The sequence below is a fragment of the Paramormyrops kingsleyae genome, chromosome 11, assembly GCF_048594095.1.
Source record: "Paramormyrops kingsleyae isolate MSU_618 chromosome 11, PKINGS_0.4, whole genome shotgun sequence".
Taxonomy (NCBI): Eukaryota; Metazoa; Chordata; class Actinopteri; order Osteoglossiformes; family Mormyridae; genus Paramormyrops; species Paramormyrops kingsleyae.
Genome location: NC_132807.1, coordinates 14,094,184 through 14,111,485, shown reverse-complemented (window position 1 = coordinate 14,111,485; position 17,302 = coordinate 14,094,184). Strand labels below are relative to the sequence as shown.

At 40.6% G+C, this 17,302-nt stretch overlaps 1 protein-coding gene across 9 annotated transcripts in view; it reads left to right on the top strand.

Annotated features, from left to right (window-relative positions):
- shank2b (SH3 and multiple ankyrin repeat domains 2b) overlaps positions 1-17,302 on the top strand; it is a 193,697-nt gene that overhangs the window by 111,724 nt on the left and 64,671 nt on the right. For all 9 annotated transcript variants that reach the window (XM_023805315.1, XM_072718094.1, XM_072718093.1 and 6 more), the window contains 3 exons: positions 1,016-1,097; positions 6,637-6,719; positions 7,918-8,042. In XM_023805315.1, the coding sequence (XP_023661083.1) occupies positions 1,016-1,097; positions 6,637-6,719; positions 7,918-8,042 (290 nt within the window). The remainder of the gene's footprint in view (positions 1-1,015; positions 1,098-6,636; positions 6,720-7,917; positions 8,043-17,302) is intronic.

Below are 17,302 nucleotides of genomic sequence, written 5' to 3'. Positions count from 1 at the left end.
CAGCCTTCAGGGAACAAGAGCCCCTTTAAGGGTCATAAAAGGGGATGCCGAGTAACGTTCCCTCAGCTGGGTGGTGCACAAAGGTCACAGATCCCCTGTTTAAATCAGGCCATCTACATGCAGCCCTAAGCAGGTGTCCTCCATGTTTGGTGAGCTTGGCTGTACCATAGTTGCCGTGCTGCTCATCATCGCAAAGAATATTTATGTGGATGTTCTCCCGTGCTGGAACAATTACGATGAAAACATCGTGCCCTTGGTGCTTGGGCTCTGCTGCCCTTCTGTCTTCTATGGAAGGACTTCACTGATGTCATCTCTGAGTACAAGATATTTTTAATTTTCACCGAGCTGCTGTGGGGTGGTTTCTTAGCTGCTCCTGAATCAGTTGCAGTGTGCTTGCAGCGTGTGTGGGAGGTGCCGTCTTGAGCTCCATAAAAGACGACTCCAGCATTCTCTTTCCTGTAGTTTTTGCGCCGACTGTCTTTGGCTCGACTTATTGAACAGTCAAGTTCTCAAATCTTCTAAACACCAAAATTTTACAAGTACAACCCGATTTATTTATTTGTTTGTTAGTTAATCATTTGTGTTTCATATTGTAAAAACATATGGGATAGGATGATTCTCATAAATACTGATTTTGTTTTTAATGCTGTGACAGAAATGTGTGAAGTACAAACTCCTACAGCCAACAGCAAGGTTCAAGTGACTTTGTTTTTTTTGCATGACTTGGGATTTAAACTTTATCCTCAAGCAGTGTCAGTGCCTGGAGGGTCACTTAAAGCAGGCTGCTCAGAGCCATGATGAACACTAATGATTATCTGCAGTTCACAAAGAGCACTTTACCCTCGAAGTAAATAATTAGGACACTCAGATAAGTGTGCTGAGATCTGGCAATTTCTTGTCATCAGCCCGGTGTGCGATATCAGGGATGCGGTGTCTTGTTCATGGCTTAAACGTCCACAGATTATTGCCTGATATTTCCTCCAGGAACTGATTGTTGGTCCCCTTATCTCTGCAGAAACCAGAACGGACAGATCAGAGAGGAAGAAGCTCTTCAGACACTACACCGTGGGATCCTATGACAGCTTCGATGCCTCAAGGTAGGGAACTGAAACCCCTGTCAGTATTGTAAAAATTTCAAACAAGAAAAAGTATGAAAACATGACAGTTTTGTACATGTATTGTAATCTAACACTTGTCTAATAATATATCATAAAACTGGTGTAATTTTTTATCTAAATATTATTGTAAAGAGACACTACTTTGGGATTTTCACACAGTAAAGGGCAGTGTGTGGTTCTGCAGTTTAGGACTCTGTGCCCATGATTAGAAGAATGTCAGTTCAAATCCCATAACTGGGTGATTTCACTTTTGGGCCATTGAGCAAGACCCTTTTATGTAAATAAATGGCAGAAAAATGTATCTCAAGACAAGCTCCCAGAGTTAACATTGCAGAAGACCCAAAACATAAGACAAAAGAGCAGACACGATAATCATTGTTTGCTTGCCACATGATCTCGCCCAGAGGACTCAAGAAAGATGCTTAGAGCTCAGCAAAGGAATCACAATAACTGCAGGAGCCTTTTGCCATTTCAGTTTTTAAACCGATCTCCTCCAAAAGACTCCCCAACTTCTTCAGAATTGTTATCATTATTGGAGGCTTGCTTAGAAGGGGTCACACAGAGACTGTAATATAACCATTTTTGGGGCCATTGCATTCCTGAGCCACAGCAAGTCCATTACTGTCTACCAGTTTTCATCTACACAGTGATGCTTTCTTTATCCACTAGTGCCACATATGTCCATTGACAGTGAAATATGTTATCCATCACTGCCCAGCTACGTCAAGCCATATTTCAGCCCTGCTCCAGTAAACATTGCAAGCTGCCGCCTCAAAAAAAAAAAAAAAACAAACAAACAAGCATATTAGTGTCACATTGCTCCACTTCTTTTGGGGTCGGCCTCACAGTGAATGTGTATCCCTTGATGTGATCCGGATTTTTACAAGATTTTTTTGTTCAGTTACCTTTTCCTGCATTTTTGAGAGTGCTTTTTTTGTGAACTGGATCTCCGTTAGTTATTGATTTGTTTTGGAAACAGTATAGCACAGGGGAACCAAACTGAAGTAATCCGTTTAAAAGCTGCCTATACACATTTATCCTTGTGAAATAGTTGCAACCAGATTTTTGCCACAGTCAGGCACCATTACACCACCTCTCCTCCAGTGACGGATTGTCGAGCTGAACTTGGTTGGTTGAATAGGTGATCTAAATTTGGTGTGAGACAGATGGCCACTGTACTTCATGTAGCCCCCAGCCTGAGACAAGAGGGCCTAATAATTGTTATCCGAAATGAGTACCAGTTAAGGGGTAAGAAACAACCAAAAAACAGCATAAAGTGAATTACTTTAACCTTTCCTGACAGAACCTATTAGATGTCTATTCCAACAGCTAGCCTCTCCACATCTTTATTTGCCTTTATTGTCAAGGGGTTATTGATCCTCACAGCACTAATTATGAGTGAATTGTGGGGAAATCATATTTGCGGGAACTGGCAGATCCAGGCAGCATGCTTTTACATATATAAATATCCAGCTGTGTCCCACAATTACACTTTATTTAATCAGGTCAGTGTCAGCCAGGGTACTTCATACTCTTTAGGGCCATGTCCAGCCTGATCGGGGATCTGTTCTGTTGCAACAAGCTGAGCAGAACAACACCTGACTCACCCCTTGCATGCTGATCAACCTTTGCAAGCGGTGACTCAGTTCTAAGAGAACTTTATGGGCAACCTACTGTCTGAGTGCCATCTGAGGAGCTTGTGGCCCTGACACGTGGATGGGTTGCCTAGACAACAACGGACATCTGTGTACGTGCCACTCTGAAGCACGTTTCCAGGAAAGTGATGACTATCAAGATGTACTGATTTTTATTTGTAAAATGTCATCGCTTTCTCAGAAACTGAAGCATCTGTACAACAAAAGCATTCTAAACACCTATATCAATACCACTTGAATTAGTAATAGGCATTTAATACAATTTTTTTTGCTAATTTCTGTCATGAAACCTGTATGTTCTGGTATATGTCAGTTGTACATACATTACATTTTTATGATGTTTGTATTTCTTAGATATAATGTTAGTATCAAAATCAAACAAAAGTATCAAACAAAAATTATTAATTAAAACGAAAATTACTGCCAAAGTAAAATGGCCAGAGTCCATAGCACAGTCAAGTACAAAATTTCATGGTTGAATAAGTGGAGATACTGTAGTTCCTACTGCAGATGTAGAAAGCTACAGTGAAACAACCAGATGTAAGGAATATTTTTCTCTCCATCATAAAATGTATTTGTGATTACATTTTGAATTAGATATATAATTTCAGAATTTCATCATTCAAAATTTATATCAGCATCTGGCTGTTATACGCAAAGTCTTTGTGAAAGAAAACTATGTGAGGCACCTTCTTCATTTGGTGTGAGATGAGCTCCCATGTAAACTTGTCTGCTGAAACTGAATGAAAATCAGTTTGAATTTCATTTAAAAATTAATTGGATAGTTGTGTGCCCAGTACACCTTCTTATATTGTATGCTCCCTTGGACATAGGAACATTATGCTCTATAGAAATATCCAAACTGAAATGATAGAGGCTCAGTATGTACCTGACACAAGGTGAACCTGTCCTTATACAGTATATACTATTTAGCTACTATTAGATTATGCTGATAGAGGGCCAACAACTTGGCATTGCTGGTGCAGTATGATGTAACGTTGACTACAGCTTAACAAAAGGACTGTTATGGCACGTTGATGTTTTGGAGGGCATAACCTTTGATGCCAATGTATCTGTAACAGAAGCCTCCCTCTGTTGGTACCACCTGTGATGTGACTTTTACTAGGAGAGAGATCTTAATCCCACTGACTAAACGTCACCTGACATTTTATTGTAACCTGTTACTGGTTTGGTTGAGTGGTTGACTGTCAAGATTTGCTTTCAAGGTTTTTTCCTCCTTTTTTACAATGGGCTAATGCTCAAATGCAAAGAAGGAAAACATGCATTTAACTACGGGCTTTGTTAGGTCCGGTCACTTGGGGCAATAGCCCTGAGTATTTTACCCCTGATGCCAGTCTTCCTTCAAAAAAAAAGTCAAGCCCCAGGTAAACTTGACTTAGCCCTTGATTTTTTTTTCAATAGCTAGAAAAACTGCCCTGCATTTAACCCAGTGGGTACAGAGTCTCTTGAAAGCAGGTACTCCTCTGCCAAAATGTAAATAGATAAATGATTGAGTAAGTATTTGTACAGTATAATGCCTTTCTGAATTCTTTTATAAGAAATTATGTCAAGGGTTTTCAGGACTGAATAATTTTTATTTTTATTTTTATTTTTTTTTTAATTTCCATTTAATATATGTAATCCAATAACATATCATCCAATTTGGACCAACAACAACTGAAATCTTTCAAAATAATATTTAAGAAATTTATCTGCATATATTTTGCTGATTGTACATCAGATTTGCTGTAACTTTAACAACACTGTTGAATGTGATTGTTTATAAACAATTTAACTTTAGAATTTATTCATTTATTTTAAAAAGGAGAAAGCATCTCTTAATATTACACGAGGCACAAAATGCCCAAGCGAGTATGCTGGTAAATAGGCCAAGGGAGGGCAGACGACTCCGTCTTCATTTATTGTTAACGACAAAGTGTTTGGAAATCCGGCCGCTATACGGTGACAAAGCGATACTCTACAAAGCCTGTGCGTTACACGCACGTAAGATTAAGGAGCACAAACTGAAGGACGAGCGGCCAGCGAGGCATTTGAAGCTATCATTAATCTTTAACACTCTGCCACTGGCCGTCACTGTACCCATATGAGATAAAGGATGGGCTGCTCCAGAAACGGCAAGGAGAGGTTAAATTGATCACACTGTAATACATGCTATAATAACAATTTTAACAGAACGATGATGTTTCAAAGCGATGGCATTCATCAGCGGAGCAGGATTTTAATAGCCCCGTTGCACCCTGACAAGCCGGTGGCTTCCTCTAAAAACAGATGATGTTACTACGGTAACTGAGCAGCCGGGCGCGGCTGGCCCTGCTGGAATCATCTCTCCCCGTTTCTAAATTTCTGCAGCAAAATCCCTCTGGCATAGCTGCGGGAAAATGCAGGTTTACTTAACGACTGTGGCGAGACAAGTGTGCATAATCAGTGACGACATTTCATTAGCCTTTAAGAAACTGCGAAAATGTTACTTTTGGGGGGAAAAATAATGCTTGTGTGTGCGTGCTGTGCCCTTGCACTTGTTTACTGCAGTGCACACATTGGTAACTCTACAGGCACTCTCAATGACATCATTAGGAAATAAAACAACAGGTATAAAATCAGCTGATCAAGGAAAGTTTGAGGCTCATGAAATGCATTTATGTGGAATTTCCCAGGTACTTCAGATAAATCAAACGTGATTCATGTTTAGTTGCAGTTAATATTAAATAGCTTCTTAATTTTCTTGCACAAACTCATGAAGGCATAGTTATTAAAATATATTTATATGAAATATCTACATACAAATAATTTTGCTTGTTGTTTGTCTCAAGCAGTACATACAAAGTCGACCGTGAATTTTACACCGGGAATAGATGCTGCTTTTCCCGTCACTGAATGTAATACAGGGGGTATGGGAGGAGGAAATGGCATTTGGTTTACTCTGAACTTTACTGTTTTTCGTGTTTTTTCCCCTCGTCAGTTATTGCATTATGTAAACGCTCAGTGCTGGAGGATAGCTTGGCTGCTGACGTTGAAACAAGATACTCGCTATTAGCGGAGTGGGCTGTCAGCGCGATCATATGGGCTGCAAGCAGCGTGCGGCGCTCAACGGCAGAAGGGGAGTGCGGGAGCTTCTGGTACAGCAAAACGACCCACGATATCTACGATTGCTTTTTCCCTTCTTGCAGCGTTTGCTACTGGAACCAATGGACTATAAAAGGTGGATTTATTGTTGAAGAAAACGACGACGGCGACGTCAGCAATGTCATAATTACTGGATTCACTTTTTGCGCCCCTCTCTCTGATCGATACGAGCGACGCTTGCCTAGATTTTCGGAATTGCATTAATGAAAATGCCATTGAGAGGCACCCAGACTGCGCCCCTGCATCTCTCACCACCGCCCCGCTGATGACAGCAGAGTCCGCTTCCATTCACTCGTTCACCCACGGCCTTCCAGCCACAGTGCCTGCGCTCTAATGCTGCCTTTGCGCCTGTTTTCCTAGGTCGCAATTGTTTTTTTTCCGCCGCGATTTTTGCTTTGCCTACCCCATTTCTTCTCGTTGATATAATTATATATTTAATCGGTAATGCTTCTTTCCGACGTCACGATCCCCCGCCGGCTCAGGCCTCCGTGCGTCGTTACCCGGTTGACAACTCCGTCTTCAGCAACAGAGGTGGCTTTTTTCTTAGGAAGTGGTCGCCGGGCTGGCGGCGTTGTCACTCTCTCAATTTAAATAGATGATTAGTTCCGCTAGAAGCCGTCTCTGATCATGATGAACCTCCACTCGGGAAGAGCGGCTGTGGCGATGATGAGGATGATGGGGTGTAATAACGGGCGCTATGCGCGAAATTTTTTCCACAGCGACTGCGTTATTGACGAGAAGACAGTGGTTCTGCAGAAGAAGGACAATGAGGGATTCGGGTTTGTGCTGCGAGGGGCCAAGGGTAGGTAACACCTTTATTTTTTTGCTAAATAGCCCTTTGTGTTACATGAAGCCTCCTTTTATTGCCACCCTCTACCTCTTTTCCCCCCATCATTGTAATAGTTTTTTTTTTTCCAATAAAATGCACTTAACACGTGACTCACTAACACGAATTTTATGGTCATGTAGTTAACCTGCTTCACTGCATTATGTGAAATTACCATGCAAAAGAAAACTCTTCCCAAGTGATGTGCCCTCTTTCAGATTCTTATATCTGAGATTCTTAAAGAATCACACAAAATCTCCAAAAATGTTGCATTAATATGTTATTCCTCTGTTTGAAATGATCAGCGCTCCAATGCAGGTCCTGGGGAATAGTATATTTTGATGTCTGGTTTTTCATCTTCACATGTTTTTGTTTATGTTCCATTCCAAATATGGACAACAATATTGATACCAGTAAATGCAGACTGATTGTAATAATAGGAGTGATGGCTCATGTTAAACGCAATACTCCACCATAGTGTCTTGTTGTTGTTTTATAAAAACTGATAAGGAACCATGTTTATTGACACTCAGGCTGTACTTCATTTTATTATCTTCTGTGGGATACCATTTTTACCTTTAGATGTAGGTATGAACATATTTCTAAATTTGGTGTGTGCCTGTGCGTCTACGTTTGTGTGTTGCAGAAACAGGTCACAGGGCTGATCTGGATATAACAAAGCTCTCATAAATGCAGAATATTCTAGGCCAGTTTCTTTTGGTGATGCAGTGGTCCATAGAAGTGAATGTAAACCCCTTGTGAATTTCGAATCCTCCTGCTCTGGTGGGCGAGTTTAGGCCCCCCCTGTGTGCAGTTAGCTATCGAAAGTGTCACTTATACCTTTTTTGTCAGCAATACTATATCTGAATAGCAGTGCTCTGGGTTGGGGGTGGTGGCAGTGTCATCACATAGTTGTGATGGATGTGACGATAGTGTCAGTAAGCCGTGAGTGTTCCATGGAATCAAATCATTGGATGATTGTTTTGAGTCTGTTAAGGTGTTCTTACTGGTGTTCATGTGTATTTGTCTTGTATTCATACTGAGCTGTTTGAGGCTGTAATTTTAGTCAGGGTTTGTTTTATGCGACTTCATCTTATGCCACGAAGCCGTAACCCAGACATAATCGCATCCTATTTCTCTCTGGCTTCCTTTGGCTTTGGCTGCTATCCCCAAGCCGACACCCCAATCGAGGAATTCACCCCCACCCCGGCCTTTCCCGCCCTTCAGTACCTAGAATCAGTGGACGAGGGTGGGGTCGCCTGGCAGGCTGGGCTTCGAACAGGAGACTTCCTCATTGAGGTAAGAAAGAGGCTGAATTTTGTGTTAACAGTTTTGGTCATTGTCTCGTCCTTTAATAAGATGTTAGTAGTAGTTCTGTATATAGAAAGAAGGATGGTAAATGGTTCCAAAGCTCGGTTATGAATTTGGACACTAGCATAAGATCATAGATATTTTTGCTGAAAGACAGATTGTTGAGTCTTCATTTAACTTAATTAAGTATAAACCAAATGCAATGTGGTAGCTGTATGCAGTTGTTTAACTGCTAATTTAAACAATATAACTTTTGCTGGGCACATTTCTTCTGGAAATGGTTCATTTTGCCTTTGAGGCATGGCAGGTTATCCAATTGTGATTTGCTGGGGCAGGGAAGTTGTTTTGAGACATATTCCTCAGAATGCAGCATATAAGTGTTGGTTTGCTGGAAGGCACCTAAGGCACAGACTGCCACACACTGGCTCATTCTGCTGGCTCCACTGAGGTTTCACCACAGTGACTCGCCTAAGTTCACACTCCTGAAAGTGTGCTGACTCCCAGGACTCCCAGGATCAGCTGAGCGTCGACTACTGTATAGTGTGTTGAAAAGATTTGGGGTAGCCTTGCATTCTTTGCTCTGTGAATGACTGTCAAGCTGACTTGAAATGTATGTCACACATTGATAAGTGTTAGGACCTGCTGGTATTCAGTATGCATCGTTTTATTGATCATTATTATGCAGCATTGTCATAAATGAAACTGCTGCTTTTCTGATCACATTACAATTTGGGTTAGCATTTTACTATATAAGGATGCAATACAGTATGACAACAAATAGTTTTGCTGTGTTTGTTTTACTGTGTTTCATTGTGGTTTTGATTTTTGCTCGAGTTTCCTGTTTTACTATGAAAAGAAAGACCAGTATCAATATTTGGATGGAATCTTGCTGACACATATTTACAAAAGCCTTTATATAAAAACAAGCAGAAAGGAATGGTATAAGCAATCAGTTAAGGTGAAAATAGGTATTTGTATTGATATTGTTTTTTGGTTGGTTATAGTGTGAGTGGCTATGGGCATTGCATTTACTTCAATGAACATGGATGCAGGGAATGTTGACATAGAACTGTTGCCTGCCTTGTGTTAGAGGCAAGGAGATACTACATCTTTGACTTGGACAGAGTCTGATATTGCTTAGTGCACTTGTTAAATAGAGCAGGAAATGAAAATTGAAAAATTTTCATGAGTTTTTTGTCTCATGCCTTCTTGTCCGATCCTCCCATGTGCCGCGCCCCCTCGCTACCTCGTGTGGAATCCCCTTGTTACCAGCTGTTTCTCGTTGTTGTTAATTAGTCCTGTGTATTTAAGTCTGCGTTAGAGTATGTTTCCCCAGTCCAGTCATTGACGTTATTTGTGGTGTAGTTGTCTTTTGATCGTGTCTTGCCTTTGATTAAACCCTGTATTTGCCCGACACTTGGATTCCTGTCCCTGCTTCCTCACTCCATGCCGCGGTGATCTACAACATTTTTGTGCCTTTGGTCTTTTCCTTTATTTTGTGTTCTTTTTGTTTCTAGTAACTAATAATAACTCAAAAATTTCAGAGCACAATGTGTACCCTGTCCTTAGTCATGGGATAATGGGTACTGTATAGGCATATGTTTTAAGTGACAACCTAAGTATGAGAGCTTAAAAGCGGATACTGTGGAAAGGCCCGGTCTGGATTAAATGACCCACCCAGAGGCCCAGGAAGGGCGTTCCACATATTTGCATGTGTTCATAAAGAAGTGTGTGCTTTTCAGAGTTTGTTTAACTGAGTATTATTCATCTTCCCCTTCCCATCAGGGTTTTTTTTAGATGTTTGATTTTCTTGAGTCTTACTGTGATACTTAATATGCTCAGTTGCACACTGTGATACTGAAATGCAATTTAAAAAATTTTCAAATTTTTTTTTGCGAATGTTTGCAACCCTTTTTATTGTGGATGGAAGTTTTGATTTTCATCATTTTGAAGCAGCACCATTTGCAATGTTGTGTGTTGATTTCTGGGTTTGGGGGGGGGGCAAAAGCCTGATTGTATGTTAATGTTGACCATTCTCTAAAAATAGACTGGAAAGCTTGAGCTTCAGTTCTTGCCTGGTTACTGCGTCAGCGAAGCACCTAGATTTGCATGCAAGATTTAAGATGCCACTCACCTCCACCACTGTACATGCCTGATAGTGGAGAACTGAGTGGGAGATTTGCCTGTGAAGTTTCAGAGACAAGAGTGGTAGTCAGAGATTGGGATGGAGCACATATGACACGTAGGATCTAAGTGTGTTGCATGGAATGCCGCTGGACAACCAGGCTGATGATGTAACTGCAAATATTACACAGACAGGAGCTCCACAGTTTCACTGCTGTTGGCAGCTAGTGTTGGGATGCATGTTTATATATGGTATAGCTTTGCATAGATAAGAACACTGAAATGTTTTCAGCATGAATTCTGTCTAAATCACAGTAGAATGAGGGACGTGGAGGCAGTCTGCTCCATCTCCTCAGTTTTGATTAAGGTGGATGTTAGCAATGTTTATGAATTCTTACCACTGTAGTTCTTATCTCATTCGTTTAAAGGTGTTGGAAAAAAGCAGACATTCCCTTATTTCCTGTCGTTATTATTTGGGAAAACTACAAACCCATATCCAAGGGGCATACTGCTGTTTTGTGCTTCATCATTCAAACAATTGTGCTCATTGTCAAAGCTGTTTGATTGCTTAATCAATGTTTATTGATTGGTTGGTGACATTTGAGACATGTGGATTATACTAGCGAGTGTAGGTGCAGTAACCCAGATTCAGAAAACCACTCCTTCAGTCAGTCCCTCTTTAACTAGGATTAAAACACTTTTCCGCACATCTGTTCAAACATTAGTAGTGGGACCTCAGACATAGCTCTGTCAAGACAGGTATTTTCCAGAGGTTGGAGAAGATCAGATTGTAGCCAGGGGCTGCCAGCATATTGTCTCATCTAGTAGACAAGGCATGAGGCAATTTAGGCAGGCACAGGTTCAGGTGGTTCAGCTAAGTGTTAGTTGATAATATCCAAAGATCTTTGTCTTCTGTGTGGTCTTCAAACTTTCTTTTGAGCTGACGACTGGCATTTATTTCACTGCTGCTATTTTATAATGGATAGGGCATTAGTCAGATTCAGAATCAGTAGCACTGATTTTTGTTTCTAGTGTTGCTTCTCATACCTGATGATGAGAGCAGTAGGTCTAAGGTAGGCAAAGCAGCTATGTGTTCATTTGCCTGCCTTCAGTTTGGGCCTGATTGCTGCCAAGCTGTTTCATCCTGCTTCCTCATGTGATGCGTAGATGCTCCCTGCATCTGATTTTCCCCCAGCAGTCCCCAGGCCCCCATGCCAAGCTGCCTGCCGCAGCACACCTTCCCCTGCTCCCAGCATCCCGCACCTCCGTCACGCACAGAGAGCAAGAGGGATGGAGACGTTTCTATTTTTATTCCCGCACGGTACAGCTGAAGGCCACGAACGGGTATTAGAGAAGATAGCCATTCTGCAAGCCTTGATGAGACCCAGGTCCCATGGTGGCTGCTGGGCATAACTGCTGTAAAAGGAGAGAAATGCTGGGGAATGCAGCGATTTGGTATATGCTAGCCAGCACAAACCCCATCAGCTGCTGGTCTGAGAGTGCCCAGCCTCCTTCACACTCCTCTTGTTGCACCAACAAGGAACATGAGCCTTCTGCTTGTCAGCTGACATAGTCAATGATGTTTGTTCCCTTAGCCACTTGGGAGATGAGGATGAGCTTATATATGGGCTAGTCACCTGCGCAAAATCAAAAACCTGGCCAAGATTTGTTTGTTTTTTTTTCTGTACCACGTCTGAAAACATTAGTTACGCTTTGATTACACTTCCTCTCTTATGCTTTAGTTCATTTGACTGCGAACACATTGTACAGTTACATAATACCTTTCTGTGTAGCTCCTGGCTGATGATGATAGGTAACTTTGTATGTAAATGGCCACTGTGTGTGTGTGTGTGTGTGTGTGTCTGTCTGTCTGTGTCTGTGCGCATCCGTTTGTGAGTTTCATCTTGTCCGCTTCTCCTGGTATTTTTTTTCCCCCCTCTTCAGTTGCACCCTCTCGCTGTTTGCTGCATGTATCACTAGCCTGTCTAAACGTTTAAGCTCATGCTTGTTTGTGTCTATCTGCTTCATCCCTGTTCATGTTCCCATCCTTGGTGTTCTCACCTCACGCTGTAAGAGATGTTCAGGTCTACAAACTCAGTGTAGGAAACTGTGGTTGATTTTGGGTCCTAGATAAGCCTTTTCCCCCAGGGCCACGTATTTAAACTGGTATTTAAGACTATAGCCACAGCACCCAGTTAGTATATAATTTAGAACAGCAGCTATGGTTATACTGTATGCTTTCATCATTTTTTTTTCTTTTCTGTCATTGTCCTCATGAGAGTTATTATTTGGTTTAAAAGATAGTATCAGCTCCAGTGAAGCAGTCTACTTTTCTGGAGAACAATTAATGCCTGAACAGGAGGCTATATAGGTATAATATAAACATGTTGGGTCTTCGTCTTAATCAGGATCTTTGCACCTTCCTCTCAGAAAGAGTGAAGTGTAAATGTGTTCTCTGTGTCCCTGAGAACAATGCAAAGGCCCCTCATGCAAGCCCTCAGATTGCATGTTGAATTACGTAGTGAAATGAGCTTCTACGCCTCTCTTGCTCTCAGCTCGGCAGCAGAATTATTTGATGTTGGTCAGGATGATGTACAAAGCAAAATGGTATCTTTTTGAGCATTATCAATTTTGGAAAAGGGCTTTCTGTCCTCAGTCTGTGCTCATGATATAGGAAACAAACAGCACACTATAGGTTTTGATCTTCTGGGTTTTACTGAAGCAGCCAAGTGCTCCTTTGCCTGGGTGTTCTATTTAGTATGGTGCCGCTCTGAGGTCTGATGTCCACTCCATCCTCAGACCCGCTATGCAGACTCCCCATTCTTCACTGTGTGGGATCCTAGTGTGATGAAAATATGGCCTACATAGCAAATGATATCATAGAAACATTCACCCATCATAAATGCTCCTCTTGAATATCTCTGTGTTAATTTCTTCAGCCGAATAAAGCAAAGTGATATGGCAGAAGTGCCCACTCCACCCAGAAAACTGCTGAGGATGTTTCAGAATTCAGGTCCACATATAAAATGATTGAATTTTTGCACTCATTTCAGCATGGATAACTAGTTTACTCAACCAAATGCCAACACTATCATCTCTTTAAAATGGATACATGGTCCTCCTTGCTGTATACGCCACATTTTTACCACAGTGCGTTAAGTTGTAACACGGAGCAACAGTCACCTAGCAACCGGCAGAGCATTGTCTGTGTGCTGTGCTAGAAGCAGGACAGCTGCTAGAGCTTTTTCAGCACACTGTAGAGATGGATGATTAAATCTAAACATGTGCGAAAACATGGGGTGGAGTGGACCCGGGTGGGGGCAGGAGATAACAGATCCGCTGACCCTGCGAGTCTGTGTCAGCGGGCAGCATTTCAAGGCTGGCTGCTGAGAATTGTTGTGTGTTGCTAGAACAATTTTGCATTGCCAGTTGTCTGTTGTCAGTTGTCTGCCGCTGCCTCCCAGGTGTGTAAGACTAGTTTGCCCAAATGCAGACAATGACTCTTTTCTAGGGGCTTGGATCCATTGTCGTATTACTGCTGAACCTGCGATACTGGAAAACAGCCTCCCCCGTTGGCACTTTAGCTGGTCATGTGATCATCATGGATGACATAGTTGGTTATGTAACATGGAGAGAAAGAACAGAGGGATGTCTACAGAGTTTTTTTCTTGGGTTTATGGTGTTTTACATGACACAGGTGAGCCACGAGGGCCCTAGGTAATTCTATGGTTTTTCCCGAGGCCATGGACTTGGGAAAGCTGAAAATATATTGTTAAAATCCTGGATTTTTTCCAAATTACCTAATGAGACCTGCCTTGTGAGAAAATTAAATATAGCTACATAATTTATAATGAACTGTCGTTTTTGTCAAACTTCTCTATGGTAAAAAAAAACTAAGTGGATGTTTAAGCATCTGATAATTGTGTACAGTTGTACCTAAATAAAGCATCAAGGAGAATAAGACAAATTTAGAAGGAAGAAAAGTCCATAACAAAAACAGAAGTAAAATGGAAGTCAAAATAGAAATTAAATTAGTTGCTAGGGGGTTACTGAGTATTATAAGTTGTTTTTAAAGCAACATAGTACACTTAATTGAATTAATGCAGTGTCCCTTTTCAAAACTTGCACATACCTTTCAAAACCCTTGTTGGAATGCTGACACGTCTTTTATAATTGTCTGGCCTGGAATATGCACTGAGAGAATTCTGCCTGATGGACAAAATTTATTTAAATTGCATTTTGAGATGTTCCTTCTCTTGGGTCTCCATGCTGGTCGCACAATCAGCAGAACACCCATGAAGGTGTCAACATAAGTCAGTGAACGTGTAGGCGTCTTCATGCTGCCATTTCTTAAATTTGACAGAACTGCTGGACTTGCAGTGGAACATAAACATACAAATCTGACCATGCAAGGAAAACTGATATCTGAAGATTCTGCATTATAGATAGATACTGTATGAAAGGTACTTCCTACGTCTGCTGATGGACTCTCCCTGGCCTACAAAGCCTTTACCCTTTCCCTTTAAGCATCTCCTGACTACCTTTCACTTTCATGCTTATTCACAAATGAGATGAATGTGAAGCAAAGCAGAATAATTAAACCTCATTATATAATTAAGGATTTATCTCAGTGTATGTGATGCCAACATACAGCCTGCAAGTAGGCCTAAATGTAATTTACCTACAGTGGCCAGAATGTTTGGAGGGTTCCAATCAAGATAAGGATGATCCCTGATATCGTTGTCCAGTATTTGGCTGTTTAACAATTTGCACGCAGCACTGAAGTCATCCTTAAATGCATAGCTGTAGATAACATATTGAAAACCAATAAATTATACAACTTCTAACAATATGGTAGTATATGGTAGTAATCTGTCCATCTGTCAAAGGCTTATCCAGTTTAGGGTTGTGGTGAAAAGTGGCAATGTTCTGGAATAATTATAATCCCCAGAATTTCCCAGGGATTACATATGGTTTTGGGGGTGGTCCTCCTCCATCACTGCCACAGTTGCTTTGCTTGTTAAGATGATAATTTGAAAAACATTTGTTGGTGAAACTTTTAGACTGACTGCCCCAAAATTGAAGCATCGCTGTATAGCGATATAAAAAAGGGCAGTTTCAGATATTTGATCCATTTAGCACGATAACTCAAAATGTTATATATGTATATGTATTGCACCAAAATAATAGAAGCATTGCGTAGTGGTATCAAAGAGAAGGCCACTTAAGATAGTGTGAGATTCTTGATTGGAAAATTATAACTGCAATGACAGAGGCAAGGCAAGAGCAAAAATGGAGCATGTAGCCACCATCTTGTAAACCTGTGTGTGTGTCTGAAAAAGAGTGTGGTTAAATGTGTTTATCCATTCAAAATAGTTCAGCCATCAGGTATGATAAAGTAACTTTTTATGATAAAGTAACGATAAAGTAACGATGTTGCTTGCTGATTTGTGGGCAAAGAATTGGTATACTGTTAGTGAAAGAGCCAAGAGTTAAAAATACTTTATGTTGATATGTTTGAAATGACTTAAGTACTGTTCTTGTTGATTTTGGCTAATCCCATGTGCTATATTTACTGTAAATAAGTGCCTGTTTTTTGAGTTTTTTAATTATGCAAAGGAACATACAGTGGAATCTGTTTATAGTGATCACGTCTGTCTGAGTGAAAAGTGGATGATCATTATAACTGTTTTTTTTTTGTTTTTCTTTGTCTGAGACAGATTATCATCTAATTGACATATGTATATTTATTACATGAATATAAGGTAATAGAACAGACAGCGTTTTACAGAATTATTTACAGAATTTTATTAACTTTTTCAAAATACAGTACTGCTGTTTCAAAAGCTTTTCAAATTACAGTACTGTACAAATTAAATTACTGAACTATGTATAATATAAATACGTTATAATACTGTAGTGTCGGAGGTATCTGCATGTCCCAGCATGCCTCGCGAGCGCGTGTATATAGCTCCGTGCATGTCTTGTATATAGCCCGTTTATATTTTTTAGTGTAGGTACTTGTGCTGTGTATCCGGTTGTCGCGTGTGCTATAAACTGTGGTTGTACTTGGTTCTTACCTGATGTCTTAGCCATTGTGTAATTACCCGCCATGTGTGTTGCTTACTATCCTTAGTGTAACTTCCCCATGTTTCCCTGTCATTCATGGCTTTTGTGTTATTGTTGCTTGTTGTGTGGTCACTTTAAGGAGTAACATAAAGAACAACTTCATGTCAGTCCGCCTCTCATTTTCATTAGCTGCTGCTGCGATTTTTCAGTCTGCTCAATGCTTTCATACAATACAATATTGTACATAAAATATAGCTTATTGTAGTTTTGTTCCCCAGACCCCCCGCCAGTGTGCCCCACCCACATTCAAAATGCCCCTGCATAAGCTTCAGGTAGCTAGACAGAAGCAGACGGGTTACCGCAAGGTGAAATAGGCTTATCAAAGTAAAGTTAAAAAAAACAGGAATTAGCATAGTTTAAATTTCTTCCGTACGTTGTATAAAAAGACCCAAAATGAACACTGTGAGCAGACTACTTGATTACTATAAGTGAATTGTTTAAACAGTATCTGTATAAGAATGATTCTTTCCCAAGCTTTTTGATCCATATAAGTGGTTGATTACTATAACTGTGTGATCACTATAAGCGGGTTCCACTCAGTTTAGTCATGAAGTCTTTTGGGAAACATGAGGATTACATTGTGCATCCTTCATTGTATATTGCATATCGCACGATTGTCCAAGTGCTGCAATCCAGTTTTGAACCAATATGGGACACAATTTGTCCCATTTTTTTGACAAGTGGTAGGTCTATCAGAATAGTACCAAGTTGGATAGAGAATAGAGATAGCACAATGTAATTTTTTTCTGGTCCGATCTCTATGCCATATATTCAAATTTTGAGTATCTGCCAATATGGATACCAATCCAATATGTTTTCTCATTTATCACCTACTAAGCATGAGACTGTCTGAATTTAGTGTTGTAGCGGCCTGGTTTGAGTATGCTAAGAATTGGAAAATATAATGGTCATGTTGCTCAAACAAAAACTGTGCTGCTATGCCACAAGAAAAAGATCCATGGCCAACATGATTTACAGAAGTCTGCTTCTTCTTT